We start from the raw sequence: 27,451 nt of genomic DNA on the forward strand, positions 1-27,451 counted from the left end.
ATTTAAATTATATTTAACTTAGGGGGTGTTAGTGTTAGGGTTAGACTTAGCTTTAGGGGTCAATACATTTATTAGAGTAGCGGCGAGGTCCGGTCGGCAGATTAGGGGTTAATACTTGAAGTTAGGTGTCGGCGATGTTAGGGAGGGCAGATTAGGGGTTAATACTATTTATTATAGGGTTTTTGAGTCGGGAGTGAGGCAGATTAGGGGTTAATAATTGTAGGTAGGTGGCGGCGACGTTGGGGGCGGAAGTTTAGGGGTTAATAAATATAATATAGGGGTCGGCGGTGTTAGGGGCAGCAGATTAGGGGTACATAGGGATAACGTAGGTTGCAGCGGTGTACGGAGCGGCAGATTAGGTGTTAAAAATAATATGCAGGGGTCAGCGATAGCGGGGGCGGCAGATTAGGGGTTAATAAGTGTAAGGTTAGGGGTGTTTAGACTCGGGGTTCATGTTAGGGTGTTAGGTGCAGACTTAGGAAGTGTTTCCCCATAGGAAACAATGGGGCTGCGTTAGGAGCTGAACGCTGCTTTTTTGCAGGTGTTAGGTTTTTTTCCAGCTCAAACTGCCCCATTGTTTCCTATGGGGGAATTGTGCACGAGCACGTTTTTGAAGCTGGCCGTGTCCGTAAGCAACGCTGGTATTTAGAGTTGCAGTGGCGGTAAATATGCCTGTACGCTCCCTTTTTGGAGCCTAACGCAGCCCTTCTGAGAACTCTAAATACCAGCGTTGTTTAAAAGGTGCGGGGGAAAAAACAATGCGTAGCTAACGCACCCCTTCTAACGCAAAACTCTAAATCTAGGCATAGGTATTTGCAAGACACTGGAATAACACCGGGAGACCCGCTCAATCCTAATGTGTTTCAAAGTCACAAGAGACTTCTTCATCAGAGGAGTGTGGCGGTTTGAATAATTACCCGGTGATTGTAGAAAAAAATATAAATGTGAGCGATTGGGCGAGTCTCCACGGCATTGGACCAGATGATGCTAAACAGATCACGTGACCATAGTTTTGAAAGACATCATAGGATGCTGTAAAAGCTGCCCGGCTTCGCTATGATAGGTGGAGGCGGGGTCACATGGTCTATTGCATTGGGAGTTGCCCAAGAATACTCCTATAACAGCACAAATTTCCTTCTAAGACATATAATTCAATATTTTAATAATAAAATATTAAGACAGCACTTATTAGCTACCGAGGGAATAATAGCTACTCATTTCACAACGCCAATTGCATTACAAAAGGTAATATGTAGGTGTGAATTAAATGTAAGGTAGTGAAAATTCTTTTTACCAGAATTGCAAATCGTGTTAAATAACATAAATTGGAAACTAAGCATTTCATAAAAGATCTTGATATAAATACACATAAAAAACACATAAAAAATGATATATATATATATATATATATATATATATATATATATGTGTGTATACAAGGGTAGATACAGCGCCTATATATCCATTAAAGTATGGGTAGTATATGGGAATATGAGTGAAAGAAAAGGATAATTGATTAAGAAATAATAACAATTAAAAGAATATAAAAATAGTAAAATAAATAATGCTAAAAAATGAATAGATTGTGAAACAATGTTCATATGAGTCTTTAGACAGTATACAGTCCGTAGTAAATCTTCACATAAAGTTGATATGCAGTAAATAGATGGTATATAATACCCTTACCAGATATTACCTCAATCTAATGAGGTAAGTATGCCGCACTGGGGGTATATATAGATGGTAGAATCTTCTCCTTGTATCCAGATATGATGCCTCTTGGGTTTTCGTTAGCCTCCTGGAGGGATCATCATACAGGATAGAGCAGAATACATCCAGGAAGCCATGAGATTACTTGGTGACAATGAGACATATAGACCCCTCAAAACCAATCCAACTGAATGTTACTTAAGAGAATACATAAACCTTCTAGACACTGCAAAACATGAAAACATAATTAATAATCACGAATTCCTATTTTTATCTATTACCAACCCAAAAGTAGCCACCTTCTATCACACACCTAAAATTCACAAAAGCAATACTAATCCTCCTGGAAGACCAATTATTTCAGGAATAGGGTCCCTTACTACAAAATTATCAGAATATAAAGACTCATTCCTCCAACCTCTGGTGCCCAACCTTAAATCACACATCAGAGACACACCAGACACTATTAGTAAACTATCCAATATCAAATGGAAGGACAATTACTGCTGGCTCACACTGGACGTCAGCTCCCTATATACCAATATCCCCCACAACAAAGGTATAGAAGCACTAGACTACTGGCTAAACAAACTATCAAATCTAGAAACAAATAAAATCGAATTCATAAAAGATTCTGCCAAGTTCATCCTACAAAAATATTACTTCACCTTTAATAACGAATACTTTCTTCAAATAGGTGGCACAGCTATGGGGACGAAATTCGCCCCCAGCTATGCCAACCTATACATGGGTATGTGGGAAGATAAATACATCTGGGAGAATAACCCTTTCATAGACAACATCAAAACATATCACCGCTTTATCGATGACATCATAATAATATGGGAACACAAGGACAATAATAATACAGTTCAAGACTTTGTCAACTATATTAACACTAATGATTTCAATTTAACATTCACAGATAAAACTAATTCTAAAGAAATTGAATTTTTAGACCTCATACTCTATCAGGAAGAAAACTCTATTCAAACTAAACTATATAGCAAAGCTACAGACAGCAACTAGTAGCCATCATCCAGCATGGATACAAAGTATACCATATGGACAATTCCAACGCATAAAAAGGAATTGTTCCAGACAGAAAGACTTTTTACATGAATCAAAAATTCTAACCAATAAGTTACTAAATAAAGGTTACAAAGCTGACAATATACAAAAGGCATTCAATAAGGTCAATAAAATGAATAGAGACACATTATTAAAAAACTCTAAGAAAAATAGCAAAAAACAAAAAGATTTGCCACTTATGATCACAACATATAACGAAGGTGCCAACGCCATCAAAACTATCTTAAACAAACACTGGCACATATTAAAAAAAGATACCCTATTAAATGAAATAACTAAAAACAACCCAAAATTGGTCTTTAGAAAAGGTAGAAACATTAGAGCAACAATAGCTCCAAGTAAACTGAAATCTATATCTAAAACCACAAAAACTACCAATTGGCTGCAAAATAAGACAAAAGGCTTCTTTAAATGCAACCGGTTGCACTGCGAGGCTTGCAAACATCACTACAGCATCAATAAACCTACTAAAAAAATCACTTCATCCGCAAATAATAAAAGCTGGGAATTCGACTCCATTACAAACTGCAAAACAGAATATGTAGTATACCTTATTGAATGCGACTGTAAGCTTCAATATGTAGGACGTACTACTAGACCCTACAAAACCAGACTTTTGGAACATATTAGAAATATAGAAAGTAGTTTCAAAAAACATAGTGTCTCAAATCATTTTCGCCTAATACATGACTCTAATCCGTCATGTCTAAGAGGCACTATACTTGAACATATCAGAGATCCACCAGAGGGAGTAAGTAGAGAACTCCATCTGAGAAGAAAGGAAACACAATGGATACACAAATTAGATTCTATGACCCCCAAAGGTCTAAATAAGGACATAGACATTGCAGCCTTCTTAATCCAGTAGGTTGCACGAATCTAAGCTTCTCAAATATACTAAAACCTCTGATCAGCCTATAAATTGTATCTATATTAATTTATATCCGACTAGACCTTACTTAGTTTACTACAGTGCAGTACTATATTCCTTATACTATACACTAACAAATAATAAGACATTACGAATATATAACTGCAGACAGACAGAGACTAATATTCCTGAGACCTAATGACAGGATAAAAAATATAGTGTAAGGAGTACACATATATCCAGTTGAGCAATGGAGATCAGTTCCACTCTGATCACATATATATATCTATCTACTAGGTTCAATACCTTCCTGCATAATATACAACATATACCCAATACTAAGGAACACTTGTATACTATACATCAATAGAACATATATCTTTAAAATAAAACAAGATTTGGCCTTCTAACATAGGCCCAATAACTATCTGAACCTCAATTATAAATTCTACAAAAAAGGTTCCACAATTTAAGAATAGAGGAAACTATATAGAGCTCTAATACTTCATGTAACCAAAGATATATAATATACAATACATGTTCCATATGAAGCACAACCTAACAACTGAAGGGTGCTTCAAATATATGAAAACCTCTCACAAACTAGAATTAACAGTAAGAAACCAATATGCAACATCATCTGTGCATACCAATCTTACTATTAAAATATAGAAGGGATTTATTCATCATTATATATCCAGGTATTATAAAATGCAAAAAAATAGTTCATAAGATTGCCTTATGTGAATATCAATCTTAGATTACACATTATGACATGCTTATGTCCCACCAATACTTTTATTACATCTAGCCACTATTGCTGTTAGACTGCTCCCTAGATTGGTGATATATGTATAGAGGGGCATTCCCTAGTGAACTACATATCCCACAGGCCTCTACTGTGTCTAACCAATCAACAGGTGAATATGTACCAAAACGTACCAATCACTATGGGTCCCGGTATTGGAAATATATTTTCAGTACATAGGGTGGCCTCACGTGATGGCCGTATGTAAGCATTACTTCTAGGTCACACACCACAATATGTATACATTCTACTGTTGCGAGTGTTACATTTCGTTTATACCACTATAGATCGTATGTATCTATGGGCAGCAACTAGAGAACTACATATCCCACAAGCCTAGGCTGCATTAATCCAATCAACTACGCAGCAAAAGGCAACCAATCAATAAGCTTTACAGCACCAACCCTATGTCTAATACAAACGTGAGACTCACGTCACGTAACGCTGGCACGCATGACTTTACGTACGCAGAGGGCGTGCCGCCGCCCGAAGCGTACAAGTAGCGATAACGGCCCAGCTCCTCACTCAACCCTCTGAAGAAGAAGGATTTATCTACACAAACCTTTGATACTAACTACTTATTACTTACCTACTTAATTTTAATTGTGTTTTATCTAAATCATTTTTTAAATAACAGTGTCACTCCTTGTAGCTAGCTTGCTAGCATCTACTTCATGAGATACGTGTATTATACAATATTACCTCACTTGGAATACAGCAACAGTTGCATGATACTTCACTACGAAGTTTTATACTAAGATTGGGGAACCTGTATCTCATACCTATCTGTGGAAGGACCCACTGGAGTCCTATATGCCATATACATACCTCATATAGTCTGAGGATGCTAAATGTGAGTGCTATGTGAATTATATTTCTGTGCCTAACTGTAAATAAACTGTATTACACTATATATCCTTTCTTGTCTCCCTGGGTATCTTTACGCTGGAGAAAGTTTATACCAAGACAGAAAAGGTACTCCAAGAGGCTAACTACCAACCCAAAGGAAGTGCAAGGGATCTATTTACAACCAGAAACACATCCCTGCATACTCCAGGAGGCTAACGAAAACCCAAGAGGCATCATATCTGGATACAAGGAGAAGATTCTACCATCTATATATACCCCCAGTGCGGCATACTTACCTCATTAGATTGAGGTAATATCTGGTAAGGGTATTATATACCATATATTTACTGCATATCAACTTTATGTGAAGATTTACTACGGACTGTATACTGTCTAAAGACTCATATGAACATTGTTTCACAATCTATTCATTTTTTAGCATTATTTATTTTACTATTTTTATATTCTTTTAATTGTTATTATTTCTTAATCAATTATCCTTTTCTTTCACTCATATTCCCATATACTACCCATACTTTAATGGATATATAGGCGCTGTATCTACCCTTGTATACACATTTTCACTTACTGACTGGGACCATACATCTCAACCAGTACTTGTCTTATATAGCTGCCACTATACCCTACACAATATTGACTAGCGCCAACTATAGAGTATCACTTGTGTCTACCCAGTGTACTGAGTGAACACATTTTACTTGCTTCTCTCTCTCTCTCTCTCTCTCTCTCTCTCTCTATATATATATATATATATATATATACATACATACATACATACATGTATACATATAATCAATTCCTGCAAGACAAAATTAATATAATTATATAAAAATTAAGAAAAACTAAAAAAGAATAATTTAATAATTGAATAGATACAGATTATAATCGAAATAATTACAAACCTTCTACTCCCACAGAATATAGACATCAACATTTTCTGTACAATCATCAATATAATTTGAGGATAAACAATGATAATGTAAAAAGACAGTTTTTTAAGAAAAATAATAAAAAACAAGTCTCCCCTAAAAACTCTTTTTTAGGACAAAAAACAAAGAGGGGTCATACCCTTTACAAAATTCTATAGAGACTCAATATGCAGGACAAAGATGTGGAAAACACAAATATCCAATTAAAACCACATTGGTTAGTAGAGAACAACAGAAAAAGAAAAGAACAAGAAGAGGAAAGAGAGGAGGAGTACTGGTACAACACAGACTCCAAAAGAAAAAGATCTTAAGAAGGAATCTGGACAATTAATTAAGATCTTTAATTTATCAAAATAGCCTTTAAGTCTAAGTGAAATTAATGTCCTTAAGAAACACCCACCATTGAGAAGGTTCAGAAATATGAGTGGAAAAATAGCTATAGATGGGCAACTGTGGATGTGTCTGCTCTTTATACAAGCATACCACATAATTTGGGTATAAGAGATATCCAAGAATGTTTGAAAACTAAATCTGAGCTAACTGAGGACAACCAAAATTTTAACTTAGATTGTACCAGATTTATTGTACCAAATTAATGAATTTTTTCTGTATACCAGTGGGGCAGCTATGGGGACCATAATGGCCCCTAGCTACGCTAACATATATATGGCCCACTGGAAGAACATTTCTTCTAAAAAAAAACCCCCAAAAAAAACCATACAGACAACATATAGTCTGGTGGGGGCGCTTTATAGATGACGTTATCCTAATTTGGGATGGAGAAGAGACAATTTTTCAGCAATTTGTTGATTATGTTAACAACAATAATATGAATTTAAAATTCACTCATAGATTGGAAAAGGATAGCATTGAATTTCTAGATCTGAGTATATTCCATGAAGATGGATCTGTTTATACTAAAATTTATAGCAAAGAAACGGATAGTAATGGCTACCTGCCGGCGGATAGTGGACATTATCCAGGTTGGATCAATAATATACCCTATAGGCAATTCCAGCGTTTAAGCAGGAATTGCTCAAGGGTAGAAGATTTCAATAAAGAGTCAGAATTACTAAAAATCAAATTTACACAAAATAAATATCCATTAGATTTGGTTGTAATTTTCATTTAGTAGAGCTAAGAATATTGATATAACCTCTCTTCTGAAAACTAAAAAAGATAAAAGAATAGAGAAGCAGGATAGCAAACAAAAGAGGAGTAGCTGTCTCATAACTACATATAATGAGGCGGCACCTGAAATTAAAAAAAATGATGTCTAAACATTGGAAGATTCTGAAGCAGGATAAATTTCTAGCCAATATATACTTTCAATAACATTATATATTTTCTTTCTAGGGACTTTATTCCCAATTGTTTATACAAATGTTGTATTAAATGCTAGCACCATTTCTCACAAAGAGACATTACATTGATACCAATAAAATAGGTATCATAAGTAATAAGAATAAATGAGAAGCTTGCCTTTATAGTGCCCTTGCTATTTTGTGTTTAGTGTACAATATATACAATGACACTACCACTGTAATTTTCAGAAAAAATAAAAACCTGAAAACGATATTAGCACCCAGTAAATTATCTACTATAGACAAAAGTCAAAATTGGCTAGAGAACACACTGTAGGTTTCTTTAAGTGCAATAGGCTAAACTTCTTAGGGTGTAAACATGCTTACAAAACTAATAAACCTACTAAATCTATTGTCTCCACTTCCAGCTCTAAAATATGCAGTTTAGAACATCTAACGAATTGCAAAACAACATATGTGGTATATCTGGTTGAATGCGGCTGTAATTTACAATACATAGGCGGCACCAAAAGACCATACAAAAAGAGACTAGTGGAACACATTAAAAATATAGAGAATGGATTTGAAGAACATAGCTTAAACACTTAAACTTGCAGGTCTAAATATGGAAAATTATATTGCAGCCTTTATTTAGGTTCAGATGTGTACAATTTCTATTAGAAATATTGAAGGGGTTGACCATTCAATTGGTGTATATAGATATAGAATAACTTTTGGTCTTAGTGTACTTTTCTCAAAATAAATACATAGATATGCATACTAGAATGGGGACATATTAATAAATGGGGCTGGAAAGGGGAGATGCCCCTCACTCCAGGTGGAATAGCGATTCCCTTCAAGATAAGCCTTTCTGGGTTTTCCAGAAAATAGAGGTATTTTTATTAGTACTAATATTAATTGTATCTATTGAAATAACATAATTTATGTAAGAACTTACCTGATAAATTCATTTCTTTCATATTAACAAGAGTCCATGAGCTAGTGACGTATGGGATATACATTCCTACCAGGAGGGGCAAAGTTTCCCAAACCTTAAAATGCCTATAAATACACCCCTCACCACACCCACAAATCAGTTTAACGAATAGCCAAGAAGTGGGGTGATAAGAAAAAAAGTGCGAAGCATATAAAATAAGGAATTGGAATAATTGTGCTTTATACAAAAAAATCATAACCACCACAAAAAAGGGTGGGCCTCATGGACTCTTGTTAATATGAAAGAAATGAATTTATCAGGTAAGTTCTTACATAAATTATGTTTTCTTTCATGTAATTAACAAGAGTCCATGAGCTAGTGACGTATGGGATAATGAATACCCAAGATGTGGATCTTTCCACACAAGAGTCACTAGAGAGGGAGGGATAAAATAAAGACAGCCAATTCCTGCTGAAAATAATCCACACCCAAAATAAAGTTTAAAGAAAAACATAAGCAGAAGATTCAAACCGAAACCACTGCCTGAAGTACCTTTCTACCAAAAACTGCTTCAGAAGAAGAGAATACATCAAAATGGTAGAATTTAGTAAAAGTATGCAAAGAGGACCAAGTCGCTGCTTTGCAAATATGATCAACTGAAGCTTCATTCCTAAATGCCCAGGAAGTAGAAACTGACCTAGTAGAATGAGCTGTAATCCTCTGAGGCGGAGTCTTACCCGATTTAACATAGGCAAGATGAATTAAAGATTTCAACCAGGATGCCAAAGAAATGGCAGAAGCTTTCTGGCCTTTTCTAGAACCAGAAAAGATGACAAATAGACTAGAAGTCTTTCGGAAAGATTTAGTAGCTTCAACATAATATTTCAAAGCTCTAACAACATCCAAAGAATGTAACGATTTCTCCTTAGAATTCTTAGGATTAGGACATAATGAAGGAACCACGATTTCTCTACTAATGTTGTTGGAATTCACAACCTTAGGTAAAAATTCAAAAGAAGTTCGCAACACCGCCTTATCCTGATGAAAAATCAGAAAAGGAGACTCACAAGAAAGAGCAGATAATTCAGAAACTCTTCTGGCAGAAGAGATGGCCAAAAGGAACAAAACTTTCCAAGAAAGCAATTTAATGTCCAATGAATGCATAGGTTCAAACGGAGGAGCTTGAAGAGCTCCCAGAACCAAATTCAAACTCCATGGAGGAGAAATTGACTTAATGACAGGTTTTATACGAACCAAAGCTTGTACAAAACAATGAATATCAGGAAGAATAGCAATTTTTCTGTGAAAAAGAACAGAAAGAGCAGAGATTTGTCCTTTCAAGGAACTTGCGGACAAACCCTTATCTAAACCATCCTGAAGAAATTGTAATATTCTCGGAATTCTAAAAGAATACCAAGAAAAATGATGAGTAAGACACCAAGAAATATAAGTCTTCCAGACTCTATAATATATCTCTCTAGATACAGATTTACGAGCCTGTAACCTAGTATCAATCACAGAGTCAGAGAAACCTCTTTGACTAAGAATCAAGCGTTCAATCTCCAAACCTTTAAAATTAAGGATTTTAGATCCGGATGGAAAAAAGGACCTTGTGACAGAAGGTCTGGTCTTAACGGAAGAGTCCATGGTTGGCAAGATGCCATCCGGACAAGATCCGCATACCAAAACCTGTGAGGCCATGCCGGAGCTATTAGCAGAACAAACGAGCATTCCCTTAGAATCTTGGAGATTACTCTTGGAAGAAGAACTAGAGGCGGAAAGATATAGGCAGGATGATACTTCCAAGGAAGTGATAATGCATCCACTGCCTCCGCCTGAGGATCCCGGGATCTGGACAGATACCTGGGAAGTTTCTTGTTTAGATGAGAGGCCATCAGATCTATCTCTGGAAGCCCCCACATTTGAACAATCTGAAGAAATACCTCTGGGTGAAGAGACCATTCGCCCGGATGCAACGTTTGGCGACTGAGATAATCCGCTTCCCAATTGTCTACACCTGGGATATGAACCGCAGAGATTAGACAGGAGCTGGATTCCGCCCAAACCAAAATTCGAGATACTTCTTTCATAGCCAGAGGACTGTGAGTCCCTCCTTGATGATTGATGTATGCCACAGTTGTGACATTGTCTGTCTGAAAACAAATGAACGATTCTCTCTTCAGAAGAGGCCAAAACTGAAGAGCTCTGAAAATTGCACGGAGTTCCAAAATATTGATCGGTAATCTCACCTCCTGAGATTCCCAAACTCCCTGTGCCGTCAGAGATCCCCACACAGCTCCCCAACCTGTGAGACTTGCATCTGTTGAAATTACAGTCCAGGTCGGAAGAACAAAAGAAGCCCCCTGAATTAAACGATGGTGATCTGTCCACCACGTTAGAGAGTGTCGAACAATCGGTTTTAAAGATATTAATTGATATATCTTCGTGTAATCCCTGCACCATTGGTTCAGCATACAGAGCTGAAGAGGTCGCATGTGAAAACGAGCAAAGGGGATCGCGTCCGATGCAGCAGTCATAAGACCTAGAATTTCCATGCATAAGGCTACCGAAGGGAATGATTGAGACTGAAGGTTTCGACAAGCTGTAATCAATTTTAGACGTCTCTTGTCTGTTAAAGACAGAGTCATGGACACTGAATCTATCTGGAAACCCAGAAAGGTTACCCTTGTTTGAGGAATCAAAGAACTTTTTGGTAAATTGATCCTCCAACCATGATCTTGAAGAAACAACACAAGTCGATTCGTATGAGACTCTGCTAAATGTAAAGACTGAGCAAGTACCAAGATATCGTCCAAATAAGGAAATACCACAATACCCTGTTCTCTGATTACAGACAGAAGGGCACCGAGAATCTTTGTGAAAATTCTTGGAGCTGTAGCAAGGCCAAACGGTAGAGCCACAAATTGGTAATGCTTGTCTAGAAAAGAGAATCTCAGGAACTGAAAATGATCTGGATGAATCGGAATATGCAGATATGCATCCTGTAAATCTATTGTGGACATATAATTCCCTTGCTGAACAAAAGGCAATATAGTCCTTACAGTTACCATCTTGAACGTTGGTATCCTTACATAACGATTCAATAATTTTAGATCCAGAACTGGTCTGAAGGAATTCTCCTTCTTTGGTACAATGAAGAGATTTGAATAAAACCCCATCCCCTGTTCCGGAACTGGAACTGGCATAATTACTCCAGCCAACTCTAGATCTGAAACACAATTCAGAAATGCTTGAGCTTTCACTGGATTTACTGGGACACGGGAAAGAAAAAATCTCTTTGCAGGAGGTCTCATCTTGAAACCAATTCTGTACCCTTCTGAAACAATGTTCTGAATCCAAAGATTGTGAACAGAATTGATCCAAATTTCTTTGAAAAAACGTAACCTGCCCCCTACCAGCTGAACTGGAATGAGGGCCGTACCTTCATGTGAACTTAGAAGCAGGCTTTGCCTTTCTAGCAGGCTTGGATTTATTCCAGACTGGAGATGGTTTCCAAACTGAAACTGCTCCTGAGGACGAAGGATCAGGCTTTTGTTCTTTGTTGAAACGAAAGGAACGAAAACGATTGTTAGCCCTGTTTTTACCTTTAGATCTTTTATCCTGTGGTAAAAAAGTTCCTTTCCCACCAGTAACAGTTGAAATAATAGAATCCAACTGAGAACCAAATAATTTGTTTCCCTGGAAAGAAATGGAAAGTAGAGTTGATTTAGAAGCCATATCAGCATTCCAAGTCTTAAGCCATAAAGCTCTTCTGGCTAAGATAGCCATAGACATAAACCTAACATCAACTCTAATAATATCAAAAATGGCATCACAGATAAAATTATTAGCATGCTGGAGAAGAATAATAATATCATGAGAATCACGATTTGTTACTTGTTGCGCTAGAGTTTCCAACCAAAAAGTTGAAGCTGCAGCAACATCAGCCAATGATATAGCAGGTCTAAGAAGATTACCTGAACACAGATAAGCTTTTCTTAGAAAAGATTCAATTTTTCTATCTAAAGGATCCTTAAACGAGGTACCATCTGACGTAGGAATGGTAGTACGTTTAGCAAGGGTAGAAATAGCCCCATCAACTTTAGGGATTTTGTCCCAAAATTCTAACCTGTCAGGCGGAACAGGATATAATTGCTTAAAACGTTTAGAAGGAGTAAATGAATTACCCAATTTATCCCATTCTTTGGAAATTACTGCAGAAATAGCATTAGGAACAGGAAAAACTTCTGGAATAACCGCAGGAGCTTTAAAAACCTTATCCAAACGTATAGAAATAGTATCAAGAGGACTAGAATCCTCTATTTCTAAAGCAATTAGTACTTCTTTAAGTAAAGAGCGAATAAATTCCATCTTAAATAAATATGAAGATTTATCAGCATCAATCTCTGAGATAGAATCCTCTGAACCAGAAGAGTCCAAAGAATCAGAATGATGGTGTTCATTTAAAAATTAATCTGTAGAGAGAGAAGATTTAAAAGACTTTTTACGTTTACTAGAAGGAGAAATAACAGACAAAGCCTTCTTTATGGATTCAGAAACAAAATCTCTTATGTTATCAGGAACATTCTGCACCTTAGATGTTGAGGGAACTGCAACAGGCAATGGTACATTACTAAAGGAAATATTATCTGCTTTAACAAGTTTGTCATGACAATTATTACAAACAACAGCTGGAGGAATAGCTACCAAAAGTTTACAGCAGATACACTTAGCTTTGGTAGATCCAGCAGGCAGTGATTTTCCTGTAGTATCTTCTGGCTCAGATGCAACGTGAGACATCTTGCAATATGTAAGAGAAAAAACAACATATAAAGCAAAATAGATCAAATTCCTTATAAGACAGTTTCAGGAATGGGAAAGAATGCCAAATATCAAGCTTCTAGCAACCAGAAGCAAATGAAAAATGAGACTGAAATAATGTGGAGACAAAAGCGACGCCCATATTTTTTAGCGCCAAATAAGACGCCCACATTATTTGGCGCCTAAATGCTTTTGGCGCCAAAAATGACGCCACATCCGGAACGCCGACATTTTTGGCGCAAAATAACGTCAAAAAATGACGCAACTTCCGGCGACACGTATGACGCCGGAAACGGAAAAGAATTTTTGCGCCAAAAAAGTCCGCGCCAAGAATGACGCAATAAAATGAAGCATTTTCAGCCCCCGCGAGCCTAACAGCCCACAGGGAAAAAAGTCAAATTGATAAATCAATGCATAATCCCAAATATGAAACTGACTGTCTGAAAATAAGGAAAGTTGAACATTCTGAGTCAAGGCAAATAAATGTTTGAATACATATATTTAGAACTTTATAAATAAAGTGCCCAACCATAGCTTAGAGTGTCACAGAAAATAAGACTTACTTACCCCAGGACACTCATCTACATGTTTGTAGAAAGCCAAACCAGTACTGAAACGAGAATCAGTAGAGGTAATGGTAAATATAAGAGTATATCGTCGATCTGAAAAGGGAGGTAAGAGATGAATCTCTACGACCGATAACAGAGAACCTTATGAAATAGACCCCGTAGAAGGAGATCACTGCATTCAATAGGCAATACTCTCTTCACATCCCTCTGACATTCACTGCACGCTGAGAGGAAAACCGGGCTCCAACTTGCTGCGGAGCGCATATCAACGTAGAATCTAGCACAAACTTACTTCACCACCTCCCTTGGAGGCAAAGTTTGTAAAACTGATTTGTGGGTGTGGTGAGGGGTGTATTTATAGGCATTTTAAGGTTTGGGAAACTTTGCCCCTCCTGGTAGGAATGTATATCCCATACGTCACTAGCTCATGGACTCTTGTTAATTACATGAAAGAAATAACATTTTTCTTTTTTAGTTTTTCTTAATTTTTATATAATTATATTTATTCTGTCTTGCAGGAATTGCTTATATGTGTATATATATATATATATATATATATATATATATATAAAACATTTTATGTGTTTTTTATGTGTATTAAAACGAAATCTGAGCTAACTGAGGACCACCAAAATTTTATCTTAGATTGTACCAGATTTATGTTAGAAAGAAACTTCTTTGATTTTTATAATTAATTTTTTCTTCAGACCAGTGGGACAGCTATGGGGACCATAATGGCCCCTAGCTACGCTAACATATATATGGCCCACTGGGAAGAACATTTCACCTATCATAGCGAAGCCGGACGGCTTTTACAGCATCCTATGATGTCTTTCGAGACTACGGTCACGTGATCTGTTTTCAGCCAATCATCATGTTCAACTCCGTGGAGACCCCCCCAAATCACCGGGTAATTATTCAAACCGTCACACTCCTTTGATGAAGTCCCTCGTGACTTTTAAATGTGTTAGGATCAAGCGGGTATCCCGGTGTTACTCCAGTGTCTTGCAAATACATGGTTTTTATCTATAGCGTGTAACCTCATGCTTGTGAAAAGCTGTACCCTTACCTCATATTGGATTGAGGGCATGTCCTGTAAGTGTATGTTTTACTGTTGCACATACTTGTAACCTAAATAAACGGTATTTCACTATTTGTGCGCATCTCTGTGTTTTTATCCCATTCCTTACATGACCGGGTGAGAACGGATTGAGTAAAGTCCCCGGACTGATTCGTCTGAACGTTTATAAGTTACTGACAGTGCCGAATCATCTTACTGCAGCATCCTATTGAAGTGGGGGTTCCTATCTTGGAAAAGTATCCTTAGGATAGCAGGTGCGACTCCAACTTGCCTCCTATATATCTGGGTCGCTATCTTACCTCATAGGATTAAGGTTCTCTCCTGTAAGTAGGAATTTCTACTACTGCTATACTGCATCATCTATAGTCCACTCTTTGAGACTTTACACACATTTAAACAAGTGCACCTACTAACTATATTGTTAATTTGTCTGTGCATCTGATATTGTGGACTGATGTTTTGATACTAATTGTTGCATGTTTGGTTTCTGCTCACTTTATTGCTACAACTATTATAGTTACAACTATCTCTGTTGTTGAATTAGATCTCTCTGTGTACAACGTGTTTTAGATTTACTCTACCCCCATAGTCTCTTAGCGCCGGAGACACTCTTTTTGATTTAATTCCTATGGAACACCTACATATTTGCTATGTATGCAATAATCATTGTTAATAAAGAACAAAAACAATAAGAAATATAATGGGAACTGTGTGATTGTGGGTATATTGTACACGTGTATACATTATGGGCTAGATTACAAGTGGAGCGCACAAGCATAAACTAAGCTAGAAGTAAGCTTTTTGTATGCTATGCGTTTCGTCATGGTTACGTGACTTTGTAAGAACTTACCTGATAAATTAATTTCTTTCATAATGGCAAGAGTCCATGAGGCCCACCCTGTTTTTGGTAGATATATTTTTTTGTATAAAAGCACAATATTATTTTCCAGTTCCTCTTTTTTGTATGCTTTTTTACTCCTTTTTACACCTCACTACTTGGATATACGTTAAACTAAGGTGGTGAGTGTGGTGGGAGGTGTTTTTATAGGAATTTTGAGGTTTGGGTAACTTTGCCCCCTCCTGGTAGAAATGTATATCCCATACGTCACTAGCTCCTGGACTCTTGCCATTATGAAAGAAATTAATTTATCAGGTAAGTTCTTACATAAATTATGTTATTTGCTTTGTAAAATTTAGTACAATTGTTTTTTAAAGTTGGTTACCCAAAATATTAAATGAACAACACTCCAAACGTAAACAAAATATTATTCACCAAAACAATAAATGTAGAAACCATATCTGTTTAAGTATGATTTTTCTTCCCTAAAATGTATTTATACCAAGCACTTTTAATGATTGAACTAACGAGTATAAAGGTTTAAATATATAAACATGTAAGAATTGTACTTTTTTCCCCTAATGCCTATATTAACTCAATTCCTATAGTAAGCCTTGAAGTATGCAGTGAATAATTTGTAAACAAAACAAACAAACTATGATGTGCTGTGTTAATAAACCCACAGTTACAAAAACAATGTTTTGCAATAAGTGTACTTACCTTCTCCATTAAACTTTGCTGTGCACCAGAAAGAACATTAACAAATCCTTCCAATGAACCAAGGAAGTCTTGCCTAACATTAATGGCTTGCTGGTAGTCAATCAGTTGACCCCAATAATTGTCCATAGATTTGAGAGCAGGGATAAATATATCACACAACAAGGATTCCACACTTTTTAGCAAGTTATTCCCAGATGTATCAATCATATTGAAATTCACCTCCTATAAAAATATAAATAGTCAAATTAATATTGCACAACTTATCTAGACATGGCTTAAATTTCAAGATTATTTTATGTGTTAAAAAATGTAGTTAAACTAGAAGTTTATAAATATATTCTGTTAAACTTACCAACTGGTAGTAACAAAAAATTTCTCTTCTATAGCCTATGAAGATTTTTTTTCTCATTACAATATGCTAGGTTTTCAAATTGAGTGCCTTAAATGGCTAGTTAACACTGTGGGGTCAATTTCTCAAAGTGTCAACTATGTTGCATTCGCTGGCATCAATACACTCGCCAGACATCGCTGCTGCGGATCTAAATACGATCTCCTTATTTATAAAAAAATCATCAAAAACACACGCGTCAGGTATGGTGCGAAGAGCATAGGACTGGTGTTAACTAACAGTCATTGATGTTGCGGTTATTCAGGTTTTTCCCAACTCTATTTTGACAATTTCATTACTGTCCATGAACAAGCACATTTCTCTAAAGCTAATCTTTTATTTTTCAACTGTTAATGCCCAAGAAATAGCTACATTTATACCTCAACAAACAATATCTCATAGAAAGTTATTTTTATATTTATTTGTTAAACAAAAAAATCTGTTATATGATACTTTCAAATAAATTAATGTGTATTTGTATTTCTAGAAGTCATGATATGCTTTTATCTCATATTTTTTTTATAAATGATTATTAATGCTGGGATGTGTACATTTATCTTTGCATATACTTTTGCAAACATATTTACATGTCCCTAAATTCCTTTTTTTGTTCTAAACAATGTTGTCTTTCATATCTCTGTGTTTATTTATACCACTATATGTATATAGTGTAAATGTATTATTATTCTGAGCAGGAATAATTGCAAATATAACATGTAATTAGAGTATCATATGTATTTATATGCAATCATTTGATATTGATAAGAGCTGGACCAGTTTTCTCTCTGTACCTGTGTAGCCCCTCCTGATCTAGTTTTAAAAACCACCCCTTCGCAGGTGTTATAAAATGGGATGGCATATAAGATGACATTTCTTACTGAAAAAGAAGTTCAAGAGAAGGAAGAAATACACTGAAAATAGCATGCAAGTAAAGAGGTGATTTTAATTTCTGCTGTATCTGAATCATGACAGTTTAATGTTAGGTGGGCTATCACTTTGCGCTATCAGTTTAAGATTATATTGAATCAAACATCAATTCGAATTTTAAAATCATTGTCTAAAATATTACACTGTATGTCCTAATGTCAGCATTAAAGTTTATCTTTAATTTTAAATTCACATATACATACTTTCCAAGTATAATACACAATGTAAACAAATGGCACTTACAAGTTCTGATGAGTGATCAATGACACAAGTCATTGTTAGTGATAGTTTAAAATGTATATTTGAATCAGATTGGCTGATTTCATAAATCATGTGGGTTGTTTAGGAGTTTGCGTGATAATTGGTGCGAAAAGTGTTGCGTCAAATATGGCCCGAAGTGGAGAGTGGGACTTGTATTACATAGCTTAAACATGGTGCACATAGATTTTTCAAAAAAATAAAAAGGTAGTTAGCTTAGCTATATTATGTTGTGTTTTTATTTCATTTTTATCTCTATATCTATTAGTGCAACAAGTTTGGGGCAAAACTTTGCACCAAATTTGTAGAAATAATATTGTCCCCTTGCTTTGTAATGAGAGACAAAGTTGTAACATAATCCATAAGTAGTAATGCATTTTTCAATCTACTAGTGCACCAAATGTGGAACAATAATATTGTTTGATTTAGAAAGGGTATACAAATTTAATAAAGTTTCTAATTTACTTTTATTATGTCATATGCTTCATTCTCTTGCAGCATCGAACATAAGCTTTCTGTGTTTTCAGACTCCCATTAAGTTCTATGGCATCCGCGACCTCAAGGGTGGCGGATTGAAAACTAGGTACGCTGAGTCGGAAAAGACGCAAGCGTAAATGTAGAATTTTTGATAACTTAGTGAGAAGTTCAAATAGTGTCGGTTAGGAGGACGAATAAACACAATTCCACTCGAATACCACTGTTTTCAACTCGCATCGATTTGCGGCGGATTGAGATCATGGTATCGTATATTATGTTACAAATTTCAACATTTGACGTTTTGATAACTACGGCGGATCAATCTCGTGACAATTCAAGTGTATTTTCAGTTGACGCTTTGATAAATAGGCCGCTGTGTATTTACAAGGCATAGTTATCATCCAAGTCTAAAGGTTTTTAAAACAAGATAACATCCTTTTTTCTGCAATTAAATTTTAATAGTAAAACTCCAGTGATAGTCCACTGTGCCTGACACATTAAAGCAGGCCATTATTTTAATTTTAAGTATACAATTGATTTCAGCGTGTATCTTATGTAAAGGAGGCACCGCACTAACAGGCATGCAAATGCTGGCACAAACCCTTTCTCACCTCTGTTAGGAAGACCTGCACTACCACAGCCCACCAACAGAGTATAGTAGTTGTCCTTGAGGGTTTAGAGTCAGAGCTGTTGTTAAGCATTTTACAAAGTATTTAATCAGGTACAGTAGCAAATAATGCTCTTAAAGTAAGCTTACAACATTAGAAACTAAATTTCTGATACTTGATAAATTGATTTGTCTCCCTGTAGAAATAATGTTAACATAATTAACTAAAAATGTAATGGGATAAACAAAAAAGCAATTACAAACATCATATTAATTAAAAAGTTATTTTATTGCAAAGTGGGTACTGGCAGACAGCTGCCAGTACCCCAAATGGTGGCTAATCGTTAGTGGGGGAGGGTTCCCAGATAGCATGTATATTTGCTGCAAGTTTGAAAATGAGTTGCTAATGTCTTGCTAGACTTGCCAAGCTTCAAAAGTTTGCTGCACATTTGAAGAAAGTCTGCATTGAAAGTCTCCAGAATAGACTTGCTTTATAAATTTCCTGCAAGTTTGCTGCAAGTGTGCATAGCATGTATTTTTTTTCTTCAAAAATTTCAAATGAATTGTTAAAGTGATGGTAAAGTCATCTGTTGTGCAATACATAATCCTTTTTCTTTTACCATAACTAGCACATCGATGTGCTTATATAAATAAAAAACCATTTATTCACTCTGTAATGCCAATTTTATTTCCCTCTCCGTACAGTGTTTCAAACAGCCTCTTTATATTTTCTCACCGGTGCAGCTTTGATTGACAACGCTTTTAGCCAATCATCAGCTCACCATGCGCCCTATGTGAAATATGTACCGCACGCTCCCGACATCTACACTAAGTCTTTGCTACTTACTGCGCATGCGCACTTCTTACGCTAACTGCGCATTGCTATATGACACTACGCACCGATCGGCTAAAACCAGGAGCTGAGTATTCTCATATAGCAATGCGCAGTTAGCGTAAGCGGTGCGCATGCGCAGTAAGTAGCAAAGACTTAGTTTAGATGTCGGGAGCGTGCGGTACATATTTCACATAGGGCACATGGTGAGCTGATGATTGGCTAAAAGCGTTGTCAATCAAAGCTGCACCGGTGAGAAAATATAGAGAGGCTGTTTGAAACACTGTACGGAGAGGGAAATAAAATTGGCATTACAGAGTGAATAAATGGTTTTTTATTTATATAAGCACATAGATGTGCTAGTTATGGTAAAAGAAAAAGGATTATGTATTGCACAACAGATGACTTTACCATCACTTTAAACTCTTGCTAGACTTGCCAAGCTTCAAAAGTTTGCTGCACATTTGATGCAAGTCTGCACTGAAAGTATCCAGAATAGATTTGCTTTACAAATTTTCTGCAAGTTTGCTGCAAGTGTGTATAGCATGTATTTTAATGAATTGTTAAACTCTTTCTAGACTTGCCAAGCTTCAAAACTTTGCTGCATATTTGTAGCAAGTCTGCATTGAAAGCTTCCAGAATAGACTTGCTTTATAAATTTGCTGCAAGTATGTTACAAGTGTGTATAGCATGTTTATTTTTTTCTTTACAAATTTCAAATGAATTGCTAAACTCTTGCTAGACTTGCCAAGCTTCAAAAGTGTGCTGCACATTTGTAGCAAGTCTGCATTGAAAGCTTCCAGAATAGACTTGCTTTATAAATTTGCTGCAAGTATGCTACAAGTGTGTATAGCATGTTTATGTTTTTCTTTAAAAATTTTAAATGGATTGCTAAACTCTTGCTAGACTTGTCAAGCTTCAAAAGTTTGCTGCACATTTGATGACAGTCTGCGTAGAAAGTCTTTAGAATCTTACAGTTATACTCATAATAACACCATCTAATAATAATTATTAAAATAAATTATTGCATAAAAAAGTTATAAGGGCTCAAAGATATGAGGTCTCAGGTGTTACAAAAAACAAAACAGGCAAAGGGCTTTAACATAGAGATATATACAGGTCTAAAGATGTATATGTATGTGGTATGTTTATATGTGTATACATATGTATTTATATGTGTATTTACAGACATATATACACATAGACACATATGTACACACTTATGGACATATATATATATATATATATATATATATATATATATATAGCAGTTAAGTAGATGAAAACATGTGAAACATATTTATGCAATACTCATATCTATGCCTATATATAATCACATGTGATATATATAGAAATATGTATATGAATAAATATAACATTTTTCTATGTGAAGAACATTGGAATGTGAAATATATTTATATTTTCATGTCAGGTTACCGCACTTGAGAATATGCTACTACACATGTAGTGTGTTTTTTCCACTTTTTTTGCTTCATTGACTTCTATGGGAGAATAGATTATCATGATATTGTAAGTTTGGCTTTTTACGATCGTCGGGTTAGCACGCAAGTGAAAACAGTTTACTTTCAACTTGTAATACGAGCGCAAAAAAACTTACTTCTAGCAGAGTTAACTCTCGCTGGAGCATTAAATACCGCTGCACTTGTAAACTGGCCTATATATATCTATATATCATGAGTAGTTAATAGCTGCTCTAAATTAAAATTTTGCACCTAATAATTCACTTCCTTGATTTATCATAATTATTGATTGATTGATTGATTATTGATTTCAAGATACTGATTATCAAAGTGATCAATTATTTTTAGATGTATTACTCAGGTACATTTTTCATTAATTAAACTTACATTGAAGTCATAATGTTGATGTATTATTTTTTTTGACTCGCGCACATCAGTCTTCGCTCACTCACAAGCTTTTTTACTTTCAACTTGTAATAACCTCACTTCTAATCTGGCACTGTATGTGGTAGTAAGGTGAATTGTCTGTAATAACAATCCTTTCAATACTAAACAGAAAAAGTTGTAATCTTGCTATCTTACCCCTACCATCCATCAGGTGTACAATATATACCTTTATCATCTCACTTAAACCTATCTATTCTGTTTCCCTATATGCATATCTCACACAAGCTTTAAAGCAACAAAACTTGTCTGCTCTGACAGTTACAACTGTAAGACCAAAAAGCATGAAGAGGTTTCTTACTACGTGACTCATATTCAAAACCGCGCCGGCGTGAAGTGAAATCGCACAAACTCTTTGGGATTTTTTTTTAGACCTTGTATTGTAATGTAGGAGTCTCTGTTTCACATAAAGAACACTACATAGCAACATAAAGATTTCACAAAGTAAAATTTGTGTTTTTAATTTTTTTTTCTTGCACCTTGCAATGCTAACAAGACTTTTAGAATTTTTTAGAGGTTTTTATTATCAGGCCCTACATGTGCATTATAGAAAACTCAACTGAAAATGTTCTAGCTTCCTCTGAGTATTTTTTATTTACTCTCAAATAAAGAGACAAATGCAACATTTTATTGTATTAAAAAAAATGCAAGCCTAATTGACTCACACTTCATTTTTATTATGAAAATAGGTTTTTATTTACAATAAATTGTTTGAAATTACTATTACATTTTGAATTGTGTGCTATGTGAAATAGATTAAAAATGTTGATGAGTGGAGGCCTACGGAATACATTAAACTGCTATAACAACATTGCAGTTTTATATAATTAGTATAAAGAGATGTTATCAATAATACTTGCTATGTTAAAGTGATGGTAAAGTTGAGGTGTTTGCTAAACCTATCCCAAATACATATAGGTTTTATATTTAAGTTGCTATTTTATTTTTATATTTATTTATTCCTAAATATGTATACATTTTTATTTTATTTATTTCTGCTTACCACTCCTTCCTCCATCCCCCCCCCCTTCTATTTCCTTTTTTGTAAACTCAGTCACGTAGAGAGCGGTCCCACCCACTCTCTATGTAGGCATCCGGACTCGCTCACGAATTCAGCAAAGGTGCGCATGCGCAATTCTCCACTTTCTGCTCAGATGTAAACCATCACAAGATTCATTATTTACAGCTGGAGCAGACAGCTGTGTTGCGGTACTCAGTGGATACGATCATGATCCCCTTGACTTAACGAGCTTCAGTCTATAAAGTGTATGATGTATGATTTCCTGTGCTCTGACAGTGCATGCATTTTCCATGAATGTGCACGGAACAGGCACAAAAGGAAGCAAAAGCGTATAGCATCAAGGGGGCGTATTGAATTTGGAACTGGGCACCTATCGGCCAAAATATCAATTGGACAAAGGAAGATACGTCATGAAACAAAAGTGCACAATTGCTGAGAGTAAGCTGAATATTGGGAGACAAGACAAAGTGAAGTTAATTTTTAACTGTTTTTTCCAATAATATTGAGAAGATCATTGAAGTTTACCATCACTTTAACCCCTTGAGTGCTAATGACGGCTCAGAGCCGTCATTAGCACTCAACTACTTTTTTCCAATCTGGGGGCCCCCACCAACTCCTACCCCGGCGATCGGGCCTGCATAGTGACAGGCATCGCCGGGGCTTCCCGTTACGTGCGGTGACATCACGTGCAATGACGTGATGACGTCACCGCGCAACTTTATTTAAAATTGTCCATACAAAGTATAGCGAAAGGGGGCATGCTGCTTAGAAACCTGTATCTCAAAGGTACAGGTTTCTAAGCAGCATGCCTAACCTTTCCAATGGTATAAGTCTTGGAAAAATAAAAAAGTAAAAAAAAAAAGTTTTTTTAAAATAGTAAAAAACAGAAAAATATAGAATTCAGCTTAGCACTCAAAGGGTTAAACTTCTCTGTCCTCTTTTATAAGCAGATTTATGTAGACCCCATTACCAGTGTTAAATTGAATATTAATGTACCATATATCTATAGGAAATTGGAAATCTGATGCCTACTTTAGCATTTTCTTAACCTTAAGATGGAAATATATTATGAACACAGCTTCCTGGTGTCAGGAAGAAGAAAAAAAAATGAAAATTTAGCATTTTAATACATCGTGCTCATGATTTATTACATTGTGAGCACGACATATTAAAGGATGTCCACTATTTAACTATGTAGTGCACATGGGACAATAAGTAAGGTGTGAGTACAAAATGAGTGTCCCAAACAATGCAGTTACATTGTGCGCACAAATTAACTATGTGTGCACGATGTAACTGTATAATGAGAGCCTCGGTCTCCGACTCCAATAGGCGTGTAGGGTTTTATGTGCCGAAATATTCATACACAACTTCTGCCTGCTTCTGCACTTTGTGTACTTTTTCCCTACTTTTTCACAAAGACAGGGCATAATACCCACATCTGCCACCGAAGTTCTCTCTTGTATGTAATGTATTACAAATAATAACACAAATGATTCCCAATACTGTTACTAGGGTCTATGTTGTAATCTAATAAGGTGCATGATCAGGTCAGGAAATTATTAATGTTTGTGGTATACTGTTACTTTAAGAAAAGACACTCTGGAGCTGGGAGGGAACTCTATGATCAGCAGTCATCTTCTTTATGTTAGTTTTCTCTGTTAGTTCAGTTGGTGTTGTTGCTTGCCTCTGAGCTGAATAAAGACCTGCTCTGTGTACCTACTATCAAGTAGTGCTTATTCATACTGCTAAATACCCACACAAGAAACATGACATGGTGTCAGAAGTGCTGAAAAAGTCACTTGTCTGAGTAAAGAGATTGTAACAAGGACTTTATTCACAGTTTCTCTAGCATCAGCATGGAGATGTTCAGAGCACCAGACCCTCTGCAATTCACAGGAAATGTAAGTGAAAACTGGAGAAGATGGGAGCAAAGATTTTTAATTTATGCTGAGGCAGTTGAACTTTATAAAAAAGAGCAGAAAACACAGATTGCCATAGCCCTGCATGTTTTGGGTGGAGAAGGCCAAGAGATTTACAACACATTGTAACCAGCCCTGCCTGCTGAAAGAACCTTAGACTCAGTGCTGACTTTGTTCAGGGAGCATTGTACTCCAAAGAAAAATGTTGTGTTTGAGCGACATCAGTTTTGGTCACATTCATATTATGAGGGGCAGGGCATTGAAAGGTATATGACAGAACTCAGACTAAAAGCCAGAGATTGTGAGTTTGGTGCAATATTTGAGGACAAGTTAAGAGACAAATTAGTATTCAGTGTTACAGATACCAGACTTAAAGAACGTTTGCTCAGAGAGGCTGACCTTACACTACAAAAGGCAGTGGAGATATGTCAGGCTGCTGAAGCTACCAAATCCCAGGTTCAGGTTATGGCTGCAAACACACCATCAAGTTCCTACCAGGCTATTCATGCTTTACAGTACAAACCCAGACTCATTAGCCAAGCAGAGTCTACTAGAGGCAGCAAGAACAAACCTCACTCTAGTGCAAGGACTGAGCAAAAAAGGAATGTGTGCCCTAGGTGTGACAGGGTACATCCACCTCAAAGATGCCCTGCATTTGGGTGTGTTTGTTACACTTGTCACAAAAGGAATCATTTTGCAAAATGCTGTAAATCACAGGGCCAGGAGTAAAAACAGTTGAGACTTTATTTATAGGAGCAATATTGAAAGATGTAAAACAAGAACTAAAACATTCTGCATGGTTATCTGAAGTGTAAATCAATGGTGCACCCATTAACTTTAAACTGGATACTGGTGCTGAGGCAAATGTGCTACCTATCACTCTCTTAAAAAAGATCCCTGCACAGTTCTGCATCAGAAATACTAACACTATGTTAATTGCTTATGGGGGTTCCAAAATCCGTCCAGAAGGTATGGTGCATCTCACTGCAGCCACCCCCACACATACAGCAGAGCTGGAATTCTTTGTTACACGATGCTCCTCACTTCCATTATTAGGAAAAGCAGCATGCCAGGAACTGGATTTACTTCGCAAAGTTCACACAGTATCTACACGAAAACTTTATACAAAAGATAATCTGGTAAAATGTTACCCTGATGCATTTCAAGGAATTGGGCAATTTAAAGGAACTTACCACATCTATTTGGACCCAAGTGTTGCTCCAGTCATACATGGTTGCAGGAAAATCCCATTTGCAATACTGGGCAAGCTTAAAGAGACTCTACTGCAGTTAGAAAAGGATCAGATCATTGCTAAAGTACACAATCCCACTGATTGGGTGAATAGCCTTGTAGTAACAGAAAAGAAAAATGGTACTCTGAGGGTATGTTTGGACCCCCATGACCTTAACAAGGCTATAAAGCGTCATCACTTCAATATCCCTACTGCAGAGGATGTACAGAGTCAACTGGCCGGGAAAACCATATTCACCATCCTTGATGAAAAGGATGGTTACTGGCAAGTTAAATTAGACAAAGAGTCCTCAGAACTATGCACTTTCAACTCCCCATGGGGGCGCTTTAGATTTTGCTGGATGCCATTTGGGATAAAGTCAGCCAGTGAAGTATTTCAGCAGAAAAATATGGAGATTTTTGGGGACATCCCAGGTGTGTATATCATAGCTGATGATATGATTATTGCTGCATCATCGGATGAAGAACATGATCAGATCCTGAGACAGGTGATGAACAGGGCATTAGAACAGAACATTAAGTTCAATCCAGATAAAATCCAATTCAAAGTATCAGAAGTCCGGTATATGGGACATGCCATAACCCCTGCAGGAGTTCAACCTGATGTAGAGAAAGTTCAAGCAATTAGCAAAATGCCTGACCCAGAGGACAAAAAAGGGCTGCAAAGATTTTTGGGCATGGTCCGGTATCTGGCACAATATATACCAGGGGAGGCAGAGATTACTGCTCCTTTGAGGAAGTTACTTTGCAAGGATATTGTTTGGCAGTGGGGTCCAGAGCATACTAAAGCAGTACAGTCTTTAAAGCAGGCACTGATTGAGGCTCCAGTATTAAGATTTTTTGACCCAGCAAAAGCAGTGGTGATTCAGGCAGATGCATCTAAATCAGGCCTTGGAGCTTGCTTACTTCAAGACAATTGCCCTATAGCATATGCATCAAGAGCAATGACTGCCACAGAGCAAAATTATGCCCAGATTGAGAAAGAACTATTGGCTATTGTATATGCTACACAAAAGTTTCACCAGTTTATATTCGGCAGAGCAGTTACAGTGCATTCTGACCACAAGCCTCTTGAATCAATACTCACTAAACCATTGAGCAAAGCACCAGCAAGACTCCAAAGAATGTTCTTACAACTGCAACGATACAACCTAAACATCATTTATACTCCTGGGCGTGATATGTTTATTTCTGATACTCTTTCCAGGGCCCCTGTTGATCCACCAGGACAAGAAGAGGAAAGTTTATCAGCAGAAAGGGTCATCTATACACTGTCATCATCAGAATCTATTG

The 27,451-nt window shown here is 36.4% G+C and overlaps 1 protein-coding gene across 1 annotated transcript in view; it reads right to left on the reverse strand.

The window, feature by feature from the left end:
• The window catches only part of DNAH5 (dynein axonemal heavy chain 5), a 1,563,391-nt gene that overhangs the window by 1,101,217 nt on the left and 434,723 nt on the right, over positions 1 to 27,451 (reverse strand). The window contains 1 exon segment of the mRNA XM_053715797.1: positions 16,551 to 16,772. Within this exon segment, the coding sequence (XP_053571772.1) occupies positions 16,551 to 16,772 (222 nt within the window).

The sequence above is a fragment of the Bombina bombina genome, chromosome 5, assembly GCF_027579735.1.
Source record: "Bombina bombina isolate aBomBom1 chromosome 5, aBomBom1.pri, whole genome shotgun sequence".
NCBI classification, from domain to species: domain Eukaryota; kingdom Metazoa; phylum Chordata; class Amphibia; order Anura; family Bombinatoridae; genus Bombina; species Bombina bombina.